The sequence below is a fragment of the Scyliorhinus torazame genome, chromosome 17, assembly GCF_047496885.1.
Source record: "Scyliorhinus torazame isolate Kashiwa2021f chromosome 17, sScyTor2.1, whole genome shotgun sequence".
Lineage (NCBI taxonomy): Eukaryota > Metazoa > Chordata > Chondrichthyes > Carcharhiniformes > Scyliorhinidae > Scyliorhinus > Scyliorhinus torazame.
The window spans coordinates 165,500,811-165,518,698 of record NC_092723.1 but is presented as its reverse complement, the minus strand read 5'-3'; the positions used below and the strand labels follow the sequence as shown (position 1 = coordinate 165,518,698).

The window sequence follows — 17,888 nt, the reverse complement described above, 5'->3', positions numbered from 1 at the left end:
TCTCAGCATAAAGGGTAAGCCATCCACGACTGAGAGGAGACATTTCTTCACTCAGAGGGTGGTGAATCTTTAGAATTCCCTACCCCAGAGGGCTGTGGAAGCCCAGTCATTGAATGTGTTCAAGGCAGAGATCGATAGATTTCTAGACATTAAACACATCAAAGATATGTAGATAGTACTGAATATGGCATTGAAATTGAAGATTAGCCATCATCCAGTTGAATGGAGCTGGCTCAAGAGGCTGAATGGCTCCTAATTCTCTGTCAGAAGTTAGAATGATTAAATAGGAATTAGAACAGTTTAAAGTGACCACGTCTAACTGTGGAATGTACACTTTTAACAATAAGAGACTGGAAAAGGGCAACTCAAAATGACTCGACTGTCTGCATATTCTTAATTGTATTGATAAATTCTAATTGTAATTATTAACGGTGTTACCAGTGAACAATTTAGATTCCAAATCGAATGCATGCCTGAGACTTTGTTAGTTGAAGTCCAGGATGTCGCAAGATCGATTGCCTATTGATGTAACGGTGAATGAGCTATTGATCATATCGATGCTGCTTTCCCTCATGACCTAGTGTTTGCTCCATGTCTGCTCACTCTGGGTTGCTGTCAAGCTTAAATAGAGTCGGTTGGGAAGCAGGCCGACCCATTAAACTGATAATTGCAAGTAAAACCTGTTTCTTAAAAACATCAAAGTTCGCTTTCCCTACAGCAATGTCATATGATGAATATTATTACATAGAAACATAGAAAATAGGAGGAGGATGCCATTTGGCCCTCCGAGCCTGTTCTGCCATTCATTATGATTATGGCTGATTAACCAACTCAATAGCCTAATCCGGATTTTACCCCCATATACTTTTTAAAATAAATTTAGAGTATCCAATACATTTTTTCCAATTAAGGGGCAATTTAGCATGGACAATCCAGCTACCCTGCATATCTTTGGATTGTGGGGACGAAACCCACGCAAACACGGGGAGAATGTGCAAACTCCACACGGACAGTGACCCAGAGCCGGGATCGAACCTGGGACCTTGGCGCCGTGAGGCAGCAATGCTAACCACTTCACCACCATGCTGCCCCAGTGAATACAATCCTACCCGATTCAATCTCTCCTCATACGTCGTCCCGCCATCCCAGGTATCAGTCTGGTAAACCTTCGCTGCACTACCTCTCGAGCAAGAACATCCTTCCTCAGATAAGGAGATCAAAACTGCACACAATATTCCAGGTGTTGCCTCACCAAGGCCCCGTATAATTGCAGCAAGATATTGTTGCTCCTGTATCAAATCCTCCCGCTCTGAAAGCCAACATATCATTTGCCTTCTTTACTGCCTGCCGTACCTGCATGCTTACCTTCAGTGGCACCAGGTCTCATTGCTCTCTCCTAATTTATGGCTATTCAGATAATAGTCTGCCTTCTCGCTTTTGCTGCCAAAGTGGATAACCTTGCATATCTCCAAATTATACTGCATTTGCCATTCATTTGCCCACTCACTCAACTTGTCTAAATCACACTGAAGGATTTCTGCATCCTCCTCACAGCTCACCCTCCCACCCAACTTGGTGTCATCTGCAAATTTGGAGATAGTACATCTTGTTCGTTCATCTAAATCATTGATATATATGGTGAATAGCTGGGGGCCTACCACCGATCCCTGCGTTACTCTGCTAGTCACTGCCTGCTAATTTCAAAAAGACCAGTTAATTCCTATTCTTTGTTTCCTGTCTGCCAACCAGTTTTCTTTTCTAACCATCTCATTACACTACCCTTCATCCCATGCGTTTTAATTTTACACACTAACCTATTATGTGGGACTTTGTCAAAAGCCTTCTGAAAGTCCAAATATACCACAACCACTGGCTCCCCCTCAACAATTCTACTAGTTACATCCTCGAAGAATTTTAGTAGATTTATCAAACATGATTTCCCCTTCAAAAATGCATGCTGACTCTGTCCGATCCTGCCATTATTTTCTCAGTGCGTGGCTGTAAAATCTTTGATAATAGATACTAAAATTTCCCCCACTACCGACATCAGGCTGACTGGTCTATAATTCCGTTTTCTCCAAATCTCCCTTTTTAAATAGTGGAGTTTCATTAGCTACCCTCCAATCTGCAGGAACTGTTCCAAAGTCTATAGAATCCTGGAAGATGATCACCGACGCATCCAGTATTTCCAGAGCCACCTCCTTAAGTACTCTGGGATGCAGATTATCAGGCCCTGGAGATTTATCGGCCTTCAATCCCATCAATTTCCCCAACACCATTTCTCTACTAATATTTATTTCCTTCAGTTCTTCCTTCTCACAAAACCAAAATTTCTGGTACCTAATTTGTGTCCTCATTTGTGATGGCAGAACCAAGGAAGGTATTTAGTTGCCCAGTCCCTATTACACATTCCCGTTTCTGACTGTAAGGGACCTAAATTTGTTTTCACCAATTTTTTTCTCTTCACGTACCTTTAGAAACTTTTACAGTCAGTTTTTATGTTCCCTACAAGCTTACTCTCGTATTCTATTTTCCCATTCTTAATCAATTCCTTGGTCCTTACGGGATATTATCTACTATAATTAAGCTGGGGGGGGGGGGATCCATGATTATTAATCTATTTGAAAAGGGGTCTTCAACCCAAAATATTTGCAAACTACTGATCTAGAAATTAGATCAGGAAATAGTTAAGGAACCAGTTAAATAGACAAATTTCTAAATGTTTCTATCCGGTTCAAATGTCTACAGGAAATCAGATTTGCATTTATATAATGTCGTTGACATGCAGAAGAACTGCTCAGTCAATGAATTATTATTGAAGTGTATGAGTCACTGTTGTAGTGTAGGAATTGGGGCAGCCAATTTGCACAAGCTCTGACAAAACAATGTGATGATGACTGGGCAACATGTTTTAGCTGGTGTTGGTTGAGGAGAATTGTCCTGCTTTTATTCAAAAGGGTGCCACGGTGGCTAGAACTGCTGCCTCAGAGCACCAGGGACCCGGGTTCGATTCTGACTGTGGGTGACTGCCAGCGTGGAATTTGCACATTCCCCCAGTGTCTATTTGAGTTTCTTCCGGGTGCTCTGGTTTCCTCCAGCAGTCCAAAGATGTGCAGGTTAGTGGATTGGCTATGCTAATTTACCCCTTAGTGTCCCGACGGTTAGGTGGGGTTACGGGAATTGAGGGGCGTGGGGGGGCGAGTGCTTTTTCGAAGGGTTGGTGTACACGATGGGCCAAATGGCCTCCTTCCGTACTGGATTCCATGAAGGTTGTTAACGAAATATTGTTATGGAATCCTTCACATCCACCCAAGAGAGTATCCCGGGTCTTGACTTACGTTTCCAGCCAAAAGACAGCACCTCTGACAATGCAGCACTCCTGTACTGCACTGAGTGCCAGCTGTATTTTGTGCTCAAGTCTCTAGAGTGGATTTGAACCCAGGAACCACTGACCCTTATGAGCCACAGCTGACCCCAAAGAGAAAGGAAGAATCTAGATGAAAAGTCTGGAGTGATGCAGAGCACTTACATGGGTCCAGGTTCTTGTGATAATGCAATGAGACGCAGTCGTGCTGAATCCAGGGATAAGGACGTACAAACACAAGCCACATTTCTAGAGGTATATTCATCTAAGAAATTACAACTTTCTCTCGAGTATCAGCTGTGGCTCAGTCAGGTCTCACACTTACCTCTGGGTCACAAGGCTTCAGGTTGAAAACCCACTTCAGATCCTGAGCACCAAAATCCCAGTTGATGCGCCCGGTGCAGTACTGAGGGAGTGCTGCGCTGTTGGAGATGCTATCTTTTGGATGAGTCATAAATTCAAGGTGCCTTCTGCCTGCTTGGGTGGATGTAAAAGATCTCCAGGCTCTATTTCGAAGAGCCCAATACTCAACCCTCAATCACATTACATAGAACAGATTAGCTGGCCATTATCGCATTGCTGACGGCGGGAGCTTGCTGTGCGCAGATTGGGTGCCATGTTTCCCATATTACAACAGTGGCTACACTTCTGAAAGTGTTTGCCTGGTTACAAATCACTTTGCAATGTTCAGTGGTCGTGAAAAGCGCAACACGTAGATTGCAAATTAAGATAGTTCCACTTTTTTTGATTTTTAATTAAAACTCGCATAATAAATTTAATAAAAAGAAAAAGTGAAGAAACAAAAAAATACATAGGGCTTTCTTACTTTCAATCTATGTTGGTGGAGTAGCAGGGGTGGAGAATGAGGGTAAAGTGAAAGAGACTCTTGTACCGCATCAGATAAGAACTTGGCTTTTGCAGAGCTAATATCAACTCTCTAGTGACACCAAGTGATACACATCAATATTACAAGTGAATGGTTAGTGAATAGGAGTAAACAAGATTCTTGAGCCTTTAATGTAGCCAGGTCTCAACATACACGAGAAAGGTTTAACAAACCTTGAACAGAAAGTCAAAGGAGATGTTGGACAAAGGGCCGTAACAAATTTACAATAAATACTGGGCTTCCAGTGACATTAAAATCCCATTAATTAAACAAGTCATGTTTTTTAAGCAAGGTCTTAAAAGAGACAGTGCAGGATGGTGGTTGGTCGGGGGAATAGTCCACAGTACGCGGTGGGGCATCCAGGGCTGGAGGATACAACAGAAAATAGGGAGGGGGCTGCAGCATGGTGCAATATTACATTTGAGGCATTGAGGCACTGTGCATGGCCAGGGTACCAGCAAAAGGTTTGGATGAGCTGGAATTTGCAGTAGGTGGAGGATAGGTCAGCAAAGAGACTGAAATAATGAAATATAGAGGTGACAAAAGGCATGCGGGTTTCAGCAGCAGCAAGAAATCGTGGCAGAGTGGGTGATATTATGAGTTGCAATGAAATGATTGCAAAACGCTTCTTTTTAAAAAAAAATCTGTTCCCAATTTTCACAGCAGATTATTTTCACCGTTTCTCAATGCATCACAAAAGTAACTCAATAATGTTATCAATTGTTATCAACAATCATTGCCCTGCGCAAAACATTTGGCTATAAAAACATTTGCAAGATCATATGCAGGTCAGAAGAAAAATGGCTATTTAGCCCATTTACTGAACAGAATTATCATCCACTATGTTGATGGAGCAAAGAGTGGGGTAATGTTGGCATTCTACTCCGTTCGAGGCATTCTGTTGGCCTCGCTGCAAGTATTGAAGATGTTTCTGGAGATCCAAACCAAGGTAACAGAACTGAGCACAATACTGAGCTTGTGCAGAGACCGGGGATAATGCCCGAGCTGTTATCTTGCACGTACTGCCTAGTCAGTCAGAGAAAAATCACAGAAACGTTGCCCCTTTGATATTACAGTGAACAATAAGACAAGTCACATCATCTGCATTGATGCTGTGAAGATAGTTTGGCCAATGGTTTGGATTCTTCCCAACAGTGTGAAGTTTCATCACATGGGATCTTCAGTTGTGGTTGGACCAGTCACATCCCAGTGTTCTTTTGCTTGTCTGACAAGACTAGCTGAGGGAAGATCAAGGCCTGTTATCTGACTGAGCCCTGGCACAGTTGAGGAGGCGCTGTATTTTCTACTCTTAGCTGGAACCATCTGCCGAATTTGACGGAAAGAAATCACGAGCGAAGGAGGGAGGCACCAAATCCACTGGAGATCACCGACAGGCAACAGCCTGCCCATCTTCAAGCCAAAATTTGTGAACAGGGCCGTAACACCAGGGTCAGAGAAAATGAAGAAAGCTCTTCATATATTGATTGAAGTATTATTTACACTCAACGCACCTTCGTACAACAATGGATGCAAAAAGCAGATTCGGTATCACCAGATCACAAGAGCGGCTGACACTAATGGTGGAACATGAGAGAAAGAAAAAAAATACAGTGGATGGATGTACTTTTATTCAGGGTACTTGAAAGGAAGACCCTTTGGTTGCAGCCTGAATTTTTCAAGGATGGAGCTTTCTTTAGATTTTCTCAAATGCATGCACCTCATCTTGGATTTGTGTGGGATGCACCAGATGAGCCGAGAGACTTTATTATTTACCTCCCAAATTCCCTTATTTAGAGTAATCCACCCTGTTAGCAGGTGCACACAACTGAAACAATCCTTTCCCTCACCAACCTTAGCCTCCTTGCCAAGACTTTCTCCCAGAGGAAATCCAAATATAGAAGACACTCAAGGATTCACCTGAAAGTTAGCAATTGGAAACTCCAATCTTGCACTGCAATTTTTGTACTGGGGGATAATAATTCCTTCAGTGCCATCCTTTACTTCGCACACTTCAGTCCCAGCCGCAAAAGACTTTCTCCCAATCCATTGCTTATTCACCAATGCAAAATGTACTGTTTAAAATGCCGACAACAAGTATAATTTTATTTTTTTATTGTAAAGATACTCAAAACACTCAACTCTTTGTTGAAATCTCCAATGAAAGTTTTTAAAAAATATATTCTAAAGATGTTGAAAGGCCTGTTATTTTAAATTATAAAATTTGGTGTAAAGATGTAAACTTGACATAATATTGACACTGCAAACTGTTACAATACAGTAGCAAATGCAAGCGTATTCAATTACTCACCAGAAACAAATGTACTAGCAAAAAGAAGAAAAATAATTCTTTCAGGAACAAACACTGTATTTGGTGACTAATTTTCATGGAGGAATTAAATCTAATTTAATAGCAAAAACACAAATTAAAATATGATTCTAGAAATGTAGACACTAAAATCAAAGAACAGCAGTGAAACAAACAACTTCTAATAAACGTTACTCGAAACAAAAATATAGAAGAAAAATTAATATATTAACTCCCCATTTAATCACCCCTGTCCACCCAGCAATAAGGCACCAGGTTTAGTCATAGGGAAATAAAACAGAAATTGCTGGGCATCGGAAATGAAATCTGAAAGTACTGGATGTACACAGCAGTCCAATTAACATCTTCAAGAGCAAGAGTGCATTAGAACACGCGGTTCTTTGCTTCACTACATGTCAACCATCTTGCTGTGTAATTCCAGCATTTTCCACCACTGCGATATTCTGAGCTCCAATGTCAATTCAGGAACAGTAAGAGCAGTATCTTCCAGTGCTTCACACATGCTCTTTTAAAGAACTCCATTCATACAATGGAACAGCAGAGTTTGAAAAAAAACTTATTGCTTAGAGATTAGGATAGCATTTCAACAAGCCATCAGCGATTTGATACAAGATGTCCTGCAGAGACCTGCGACTTCCTTCCTTGACAGGCTGAGAATTTAAACAAGATGAAGATTTATGAACCAATGTTTCTCAGCCAATTTTAGATGCCAATCTATCATTTATCGGTATTTTGTTCAAGTGTAACTTTTGCCCCTTTCCCCCATTTTCTATAAATACCATGGGCATATATTTCTACTGTGATTCTACACAGCATCTGTATCCTATCTCCAATTGAGGTGTCAGGCTCCAGACTTAGCTGGCGTCTCCGTTGAGTGCCTGAATATGTTGCAGCAGCTGTTCACAGTAATATGGACTGCGATGTTTGTGTTTCACGGCCTCGATCTCTTGTGTCAGCAGCGATGGAGAAAGAAAACTTCCTATTTTTAGAACATCTGTTGAGAGGAAACAGGGGGAAAATCAATCCTTTCGCATTTTTGACACAAAAATATAGACCTGAACACTTTCTCAAACTCTATTCAATAAGTCACAAGAAGGAAAAGAATTGGGAGCAGGAGTAGGCCATTCGGCTCCTTGAGCTTGTTCCACTATTCAATAAGATCATGGCTGATTTGATTGTGGCCTGAATTCCACTTTTCTGTCCATCCTCCTTCACTCCCTTGTCAATCAAAAAAACTATTGAATTCAGCCTTGAATATATTCAATTACCTAGTTTCCACTGCCCTTTGGGGTAGGGAATTCCAGAGATTAATGATGCTCTGAGAGAAACAGCCTCTAGAAAGAAAGACTTGCATTTATATCACACTTTGATATAATTGCCAACGTGCTTTACAGCACTTGAAGTTCTTTCAAAGTGTAGTTCCTTCTCTTTTGAACAGTGTTAGGAACAGGAATAGGCCATTCAGCGCTTTGAGCTCGCTCTGCATTCAGTAAGAATGGCTAATTTGGTTGTGGTCTCATCTCAAATTTGTTGTCTGCCCCCCATAACCCCCATTTCCTTGTCTCGTAACAATCTGCCCAACATTGCCTTGAATAAATTCAATGACCCAGCCTCCACTCCTCCCTGGGAACGAATTCCAAATACTGACGGGAAAAAGATTTCTCCTCATCTGTCTTTAACGGTAGACATCTTGGGCGTCATTCTCCGCGGGCGGGAGTCTCCGTTCAGCCGGCGCCCGGGGGTTTCCCGACGGCGTGGGGGTGCCCCACAATGGGAAACCCCATTGACCGGCCGGTGTTACGGAGACTCCCGCCGGCCGGTCGGCACAGAAATGTGGCTGGGCGGGTAGGAGAATTTCGCCCCTTATTCTTAAACTGTGTCCCATGGTTCCAGTCTCTCCCACAAGCGGAAACACCCTCTGGTATCTATCAGATCCCCTCAGGATCTTGTGTGTTTCAATAAGATAGCCTCCCATTCCACTGAACTCCAATAAGGGCTAACCTGCTCCCAGAAACAGCAACTTTTTAACAATCAAGATAGCCCATTTTAGTCATTTTGATTGAGGGATAAATATTGGTCCAAACACCAGAGAAAAGTGCTCCGTTCTTCTTCAGAATAGTTCTGTGGGATCTTTTCAGCCTCGTTTTTCCATCATTTCAGTAGATCTAACTGAAAGCATTTTGAGAGAACCATTGTTCAATGTCTTAAAAAATATTAAGGTAGATAAGTCCCCAGGGCCTGATGGGATCTACCCCAGAATACTGAAGGAGGCTGGAGAGGAAATTGCTGAGGCCTTGACAGAAATCTTTGGATCCTCACGGTCTTCAGGTGATGTCCCGAAGGACTGGAGAATAGCCAATGTTGTTCCTCTGTTTAAGAAGGGTAGCAAGGATAATCCAGGGAACTACAGGCCGGTGAGCCTTACTTCAGTGGTAGGGAAATTACTGGAGAGAATTCTTCGAGACAGGATCTACTCCCATTTGGAAGCAAATGGACGTATTAGTGAGAGGCAGCATGGTTTTGTGAAGGGGAGGTCGTGTCTCACTAACTTGATCGGGTTTTTCGAGGAGGTCACTAAGATGATTGATGCAGGTAGGGCAGTGGATGTTGTCTATATGGACTTCAGTAAGGCCTTTGACAAGGTCCCTCATGGTAGACTAGTACAAAAGGTGAAGTCACACGGGATCAGGGGTGAGCTGGCAAGGTCATAGAAGGCAGAGAGTAGCAATGGAAGGATGCTTTCTAATTGGAGGGCTGTGACCAGTGGTGTTCCACAGGGATCAGTGCTGGGACCTTTGCTGTTTGTAGTATATATAAATGATTTGGAGGAAAATGTAACTGGTCTGATTAGTAAGTTTGCAGACGACACAAAGGTTGGTGGAATTGCGGATAGCGATGAGGACTATCAGAGGATACAGCAGGATTTAGATTGTTTGGAGACTTGGACGGAGAGATGGCAGATGGAGTTTAATCCGGACAAATGTGAGGTCATGCATTTTGGAAGGTCTAATGCAGGTAGGGAATATACAGTGAATGGTAGAACCCTCAAGAGTATTGAAAGTCAAAGAGATCTAGGAGTACAGGTCCACAGGTCACTGAAAGGGGCAACACAGGTGGAGAAGGTAGTTAAGAAGGCATACGGCATGCTTGCCTTCATTGGCCGGGGCCTTGAGTATAAGAATTGGCAAGTCATGTTACAGCTGTATAGAACCTTAGTTAGGCCACACTTGGAGTATAGTGTTCAATTCTGGTCGCCACACTATCAGAAGGATGTGGAGGCTTTAGAGAGGGTGCAGAAGAGATTTACCAGAATGTTGCCTGGTATGGAGGGCATTAGCTATGAGGAGCGGTTGAATAAACTCGGTTTGTTCTCACTGGAAAGAAGGAGGTTGAGGGGCGACCTGATAGAGGTCTACAAAATTATGAGGGGCATAGACATAGTGGATAGCCAGAGGCTTTACCCCGGGGTAGAGGGGTCAATTACTAGGGGGCATAGGTTTAAGGTGAGAGGGGCAAGGTTTAGAGTAGATGTACGAGGCAAGTTTTTTTACGCATAGGGTAGTGGGTGCCTGGAACTCGCTACCGGAGGTGGTGGTGGAAGCAGGGACGATAGTGACATTTAAGGGGCATCTTGACAAATACATGAATAGGATGGGAATAGAGGGATACGGACCGAGGAAGTGTAGAAGATTGTAGTTTAGACGGGCAGCATGGTCGGCACGGGCTTGGAGGGCCGAAGGGCCTGTTCCTGTGCTGTACATTTCTTTGTTTTTTGTTCAGCTACAGCTGTGGTCAAGATGCACACTTTAACCAAGTCAAACCAATATTGACTAGATGGGCATCACGGTAGCACAGTGGTTAGCACCGTTGCTGCACAGCGCCAGGGTCTTGGGTTCGATTGCCACTTGAGTCACTGCCTGTGCAGAGTCTGCACATTCTTCCCGTGTCTGCGTGGGTTTCCTCCGGGTGCTCAAGTTTCCTCCCACAAGTCCCGAAAGACGTGCTGTTAGGTGAATTGGACATTCTAAATCTTCCTCAGTGTACCCGAACTGGCGGCGGAATGTGGCGACTAGAGGATTTTCACAGCAATTTCATTGCAGTGTTAGAACAAAGAACATAGAACACACAGTGCAGAAGGAGGCCATTAGGCCCATCGAGTCTGCACCGACCCACTTAAGGCCTCACTTCCACCCTATCCCCCTAACCTTTTTAGACACTAAGGGCAATTTAGCATGGCCAATCCACCTAACCTGCATGTCTTTGGACTGTGGGAGGAAACTGGAGGAAATCCACGACACGGGGAGAACATGCAGACTCCACACAGAGTGACCCAGCGGGGAATCGAACCAGCGACCCTGGTGCTGTGAAGCCACAATGCTAACCACTTGTGCTACCGTGCTGCCTGTTAGATAAGCCTACTTGTGACAATAATAAAGATTATTATTATTGGTAAATGCTAATGAGAACCAGTTCCATTTTACATGGGCACATTTTAGCTTCTATTAGTACATAGAACCAGTTTAAACATATTTAATACAATTAATTACAAGCCACTCTGTTTCAAATCAAAGAACCAAACAATCCCCATTAATTGTGAATTACTGAAGTTGTGTGGAACTAGCATTTGGATTAACACCAGTGGATAATGAAGTCCTATTTCTACAGGGATGGCGTTGCAATTAATTTTTAAACCACCTGGTTTCTGTAGTGAGAAAGTAATCAATTGCATTAAAAATCTGCAGTAGAAAAAATAAGACAGAAAAATGTGTCAGCTTTTCACGCAGGCATTTATGCTGAGGGAAGAGGCCAGGAAGAAAAAAAAAACAGGTGAAGTTCATGACACAGGTAAACAGCTCAGTGCCCTACAATACCCGCACATCAGTAACTCAACAACAATTAGGGATGGACAAGAAAGTGACACTCGCACCCCATTAAATAATTTTTGAAACTTTTTTTTGTGAACAGTCAATTTCTAATTGTGTTGGTATAACACAGTTCTCCACTAGATGGCACTAGAGGTACTTTCAAGGTTTCTGACACATGGTGAAGTCGCAGCATGGCAAAACAGAATTCTCCGGGAGGTCACTTCTGCAACTTATTTCAAACAAGACATTAAAAGGAAATCTCAGTCTCAGTACACTTAATCTATGACAGCCTCACGACCTGCCTTTAACCAGAGTTTAAAGTGGGTGTGAGTATTGTTCACTTATTGCTTTACTGCACAGCTTTCTGTCAAACATCAGCCTGGAAAATAGAAGAACCCAGTCTGAGCCACCACTTGCTGAATTGAAGTTGTGTGATTTCCTTCAGAATTTGATTATTTACAGTTCATCCGGACAGTTTTTCCCTGTCCCACAACACCTCTCTTTCACTCTATGTAACCTACTGTTGGCATGTTGCACAGCAATTATCCACATTATATCTTAATGTATTCGTGGAAGGCACAAAATTACTATTCAGAAGTTGATGTCTTGCAACAAAAATGCTCAAACTTCAAGAAATTCTGACTTGTGCATGATTTCAGCTAAGAGACTAACTAGCACATGGAAACGATTCCTTTTCTGTTCCAGTCAATGAGTTTCGCTATCGATCAATCATTAAAGCAGTACGAGTTGGAAGCTCTCAAGAGGTAACGACTTGCTTCCAATCTGAAGATGGATGTTGAGATTGGAGGGAGCGGAGGCTGAATCGAAGGCCAATATTGCACTGCTTATGTTAACATTGACCACTCTTTTAAAAAAAATTGAATTATGGAAAGCACATATATATCAGTTAAAAGCAGCAGCAAAGAGTATGCTCTCAAAGCATGTTTCTTCAAACTGCAGAGTCCCTCAAAAATAGATCCAAAAATCCATAAATCTTGCTATGTTCGGTCCTTTTCATTCTGGGTCACTTGGCAGTGCTATAGAAGTTTTGACTTGTTCCAAGCAGCTAACCATAATAAAGGCTGGTGTTAGCGTGTATCTGCTTTCATCAGTGTAATATAGGATAACACTTTGACTACAGTGCTCATGAAACACTGACCCAGACGCACTCAAATTCAATGGAAACCTTGCTCGAACATGTCCAGAGTTGTCGGCAGCAAACAGCCAAGAAGAAAGAGCCTATCCATTTGCCTGACAGTACTGCTACTCATTACTGGCAAGAACTCAAAACAAGAGGACTGAGGAGCTGGCAAACATTCAGGGGACGGAAGGAAAAAATAAATCAATGTGTCTTTGGTGGTTTTAAATAAAATTAAAATTGAACTTGCTACTCAAATTTTCTCAAATCTTACTCTACAATGTCAGAGAAGAATAAATCAAACATAGTTCCAAGGGCAAAGCATTACGTCAAATATTTTGGTCCTAAATGGCAGGCTTATAATAAATAAATGAAGCAGAACAATTCAGATGAACAGATAATAATGTGCTTGTAAACCAGGTAAGCCTCAGCCTTCTTATTGTGCCACCCATGGGTAATGCAATGTAGGTATTAAAAGACATGGCAGCATATTTCAGAGCAAGACAAACACACACACAGACACTTGGTAAAGTATATAATGATGTCAGAGTTCAGACACATGGGGCTGGATTCTCCATCGACGGGATCCTCCGTTTCGCCGATAGCGAACTCACACCAGCATGGGGGTTCCCACAACGGGAAACCCCACTGGTCGGCTGCTGGGGCAGAGCATCCCGCTGCCGGCGGGGCACGCCGCACCAGAAAACGGGTGCGACGGGACGGAGAATCCCGCCCATGGTATATTACATTGTACTGAATTATGCAAATGCTAAATTAGAAAAAAATAAAGGAAGAGAAAGCCAAGTTGCCAGCACAAATTGCTGTCAATACTGCCGCTGTTAACCTACACCACTTTGGCCAAGACTGCGGTGTTTTACAGTTTGCTTAAGTGAAACCTGGCAAAGTCAAGTTACAGTTAACCAGAGTGTATTAAAGGTATTGAAAAAACCTTCATTCATATATTTTATATTTTTATTGGAACAAGTATTCACGTGGAGACATTTCAGTGAAGTGTAAATATCAATTGTGAAAGCACAGGGTTTTCTTAATGAAATGATTCTTCAATGGATTAATCAGCTTTTATTTAAAGTACCAAAACTCAGACAAGTACTGTTTGAAAAACTACAACAGCAAATACCACCAAGCACAATACAGTCATTCGAGTTATGCAGTTTATTTATACAAATGCACTGAATGCCACATATTTAGTACATTTAGAATTAATGCATTTTTCACAAAGGTGTTATATGTCACCATGTTCCGGTGAATGGCTGTGTACAGCAGGAGAACTGCCACCAGAACTTTAAATACTCGAGCAAAGAGCACAGTGACAGAGAGGCAGAACACAAGTTTCTGGAGGAGTTACTAATGTCCTCTCCTCCTCTCCTGAAGCCAACCATAGTTTTGCCGGCACCCTCATCCAAGTGACGTTTTTCAAGTACATGAATTCGGCAGACTATTGATTCACGAGAGTCACCAATGCTGAGCATTTTCTAAAGGTTGCTGGAGCAGGAACCATGGTTCAATTCCTCGTCCAACTCAGGGACAATGCAACACCCTCTACTGTCAAACTAGTGGAGATCAGCAAACTGCACATGGGCAGGAAAACAAATCTGGTCAGGACGGTCCCCGTAACACGGGTCAAGGGGGCCAGGCCACTTTCCTGGACACCAGCGAGGAGGTCATGCAGCTTCCCGTGACACAGGCTGAGGGGGTCAGTCAAGCCTCCCAGGACACAGGTTGAGGGGTTAGGCCACTTCCCTGGACATGGCTCAAGGGGTCTGGGGTCCCCCTGCTCCCCAGGGCACAGGTCCAGACTGTCAGTCCATTCCCTGTCACAGCTAAACATAGCCACCATAATGTGAGTACATAGAATAAGGAAATACCTAGGGCTCACTGAGCCTTTTCAAAGGGGAAAACACACATTGGGGTGCAGCTCACACAGTGAACTTTATGGTCGATGATTCAGAGTCCTATCATTGGTATAGTGCATTACGGAGCTTATTTTTGTCCTTTTTGGCTTCCGCCTGCTGGAAGAAAAAAGTTAACTACGATAGCACAAAATGTCCTGAAATAAACTCCGCAATAGGGTTTCAAAATTGAATGAGAGAAAATCTGAAACCAGACAGAGTCCTCTATGTTAGAAGAAACTCTGTTACCAAATACCCACTGAACCTTTATGGCTTGACAAGGGATTAAAGTGCTGTCAATAGAGCTAAACCCAAGTACTTCCTAGGGGCAGGAAGTCACTCAGTGTGTGATAAAGAAGCAGATAAAATAGGCATGAAATGATGAGGGCGACAGTTCAATTCACGGACACAACAGTTCCCAACATGTCCATTCACAAAAAGAAATAAAAGTAATTTTATTGTTCAGAGCCGAATCTGGTTAGGTATATTCACAAATGCAAACCTTTCTTCATTGACATTATCTAGATACTACCACTAGTTTAACATGCAAGCTATGGTGCACCAAACAGTGGTGGTGTTTAAATCAGGTTCTTTGGAACAGTCCAACTTATGGTGCGAACATGTATTATTTGGCAACAGGAGCTAGGTTCCCCCAAAACCGTTGCTGTCTTGCAATGTCAATTTGGCTTAAAATATTGCACATTAACTTCAAGAGTTAATTATCAAACACAACTAAAGCTGGGAATATTATCCACACAAATGAACCATAATACGCAATGCTGTTTGGCAGCTCTTATTCTGAAATGACATTAGAACGGCCAAAATTAAGAAGGAATAGCGCATCTATCCAATAAGAGTTTTATGCTCCATGATGCCAACATACTACATCAGCAATTCAATGTATTAATAGGTTCACTTCAGCCCCTTAAATTAATATGTTGCTAATGAAACTGACATAAAATGCACAGTAGGTCCTGGCAGCAAAGTGACGTTTGTCACACCGTATCCCAATCCAAAAGCTTCAGTGGACAAAGAAAAACAAAAAAGAGAAATGGATGAACCGTTGCCCTATTTAAAACTCAAGCACGTTGTGCTGTCTTCATTCTAACAGATACATTCTGTATCAGAAATTCTTAACAGACGTCCCTTCGCTTTGTGTTCACCTTTATTACACCTGCCCTCTCTCGTTATTACCTGCTTCCCTCAACACAGTCACGCTCATTGGTATGCCTCACATAATTTTGGTACGGTCGTGCTATGGCTGTACGGAAGGACAAGCAAACAAGTTGAGCAGGGGTAGGGAGAGGTTAACAAATCCCCAGTAATGTAGGGTTCAAAATGTCCCTGGCTAAACCAACCAATCTGTTAAGGTGATGGCATGGTGGTAATGGCACTGGACCAGTAATCCAGAGGTCCAGCTAATGCTTCATGGCAGCTGGTGGAATTTAAATTCAACGAATAAATCTGAAATTAAAAGCTTGTCTAATGGCAATCATGAAACCATAAAAACCCTTCACGTATGCAAATATTCTTTAGGGAAGGAAATGTGCCATCCTTACCTGGCCTCGCCTACTGCAATGAGGTTGGCTCTTAAGTTGTACCAAAGCGCTACAAAGCCTTCAAAAAGGATGAAACTGGAAAGACCACCTGACCTTCTGTAAAAGCCAATGCAAAGGCCAACACTGTCGACCCTGCAAAGTCCTCCCTACTAACATCTGGGTACTTGTGCCAGAATTGGGAGAAATGTCTCCCAGACTAGTCAAGCAATAGCCTGACATAGTCATCCCAGACACCAAATCACCACCCTTGTCCTATCCCACCAACAGGAAAGATCCAACAGAGGTGGTGGAGGGGCATCCAGACAGGAGGAAACTGCCTTGAGAGTCCTCAACAGTGACTCCAAGCACCAGGAAGTCTCATGGCATTAAGTCAAACATCAACAAGGAAACCTCCTGCTAGTTATCACTACCACCCCCACCCCCTCGCTGATGAATTAGTGCTCCTCCATGTTGAACACCAATTTGAGGAAGCACTGAGGGGGGCAAGAGCACAGAATGTACTCTGGTGGGGGAGTTCAAAGTCCATCATCAAGAGTGGCTCGGTAGTATCACTGCTGACCAAGCCCTAAAGGACTTAGCTATTGGACTGAGTCTTCTAGGGAGATGAAGCAAATAACAGAGAAACATTTACTTGGCATTGTCCTCACCGACTTACTTGTTGCTGATGTATCTGTCCATGACAGTACTGATTATGAGTGACCATTGTCCACTCATGAAGATCCATCGTGCTAAATGAGATAGATTTCAAACAGATTTAGCAACCCAAAACTGGTCATCATGCAGTGCTGTGGGCTATCAGCAGCAGTAAAGCTGTATTTAACCACAGTCTGTAACCTCATGGTCCGGTATATCCCCACTCTACCAGTAGCATTAAGTCAGGGGATCAACTGAGGTTCAATGAAGAGTGCAGGAGGGCATGCCAGGAGCAGCATAAGGCATATCTAAAAATGATGCGTTAACCTGGTGAAGCCACAACACAGGATTACTTGCATGTCAAACAGCAGAAGCAGCATGGGATAGACAGATAATTAAACAACTAATGTGAAAACGAGGCTCCACAGCATTCCCATTCTCAATGACAGGCAACCCCAGCACGTCAGTGCAAAAGACGAGGCTGAAGCATCTGACATCATCTTCAGACAAAAGTGCCAAATGGATGATCCAACTCAGTCTCCTCCCGAGGTCCCCAGCATCGCAGATGCCAGTCTTCAGCCAATTTGTATCACTCCACATGATCTCAAGAAATGGCTGAAGGCACTGGATATTGCAAAGTCTATGGGCCCAACAACTTTCTAGCAATAGTACTGAAGATTTGTGCTCCAAAACTTGCCGTGTCCCTATCCAAGCTGTTCCAGTATAGCTACAACCCTGGCATCTACCCAGCAATGTGAAAACTTGCCCAGGTATATCCTGTACACAAAAAGCAGGAAGTTCCAACCCAGCCAGCTATCGCCCCATCAGTCCAATCTCGATCATCAGCGAAGTGATGCTTGGTGTCACTGACCGTATATCAAGCGGCACTTACGCAGAAACAACCAGTTCACTGATGTTCACTATGGGTTCAGTCAGAGCCACTCAACTCATTAGAGCCTTGGACCAAAAATGGATAAAAGAGCTGAACTCCAGTGGTGAGGCAAGAGTGACTGCCCTCGACATCAAGGCAATATTTGACCAAGGATGGCATTAATGAGCCCTGGAAGGGCCAAAACTGAAGTCTATGGAGATCAGGGTGACAGCTCTCCACAGGTTGGAGACATGCCCAGTACAAAGGAAGATAGTTATTGTTGGTCAATCATCTCGGTCTTAGAACATTCCTGGAGTTAGACAGGGGAGTGTTCTA

General features: G+C 43.0%; 1 protein-coding gene across 1 annotated transcript in view; it reads right to left on the bottom strand.

Moving 5' to 3' along the window:
• Positions 1–6,347: 6,347 nt before the first annotated feature.
• Positions 6,348–17,888, bottom strand: part of dnaaf5 (dynein axonemal assembly factor 5) — a 157,704-nt gene continuing 146,163 nt past the window's right edge. The window contains exon 13 of the mRNA XM_072481565.1: positions 6,348–7,570. Coding sequence (XP_072337666.1) covers positions 7,431–7,570 — 140 coding nt within the window. The 3' untranslated portion in view covers positions 6,348–7,430. The remainder of the gene's footprint in view (positions 7,571–17,888) is intronic.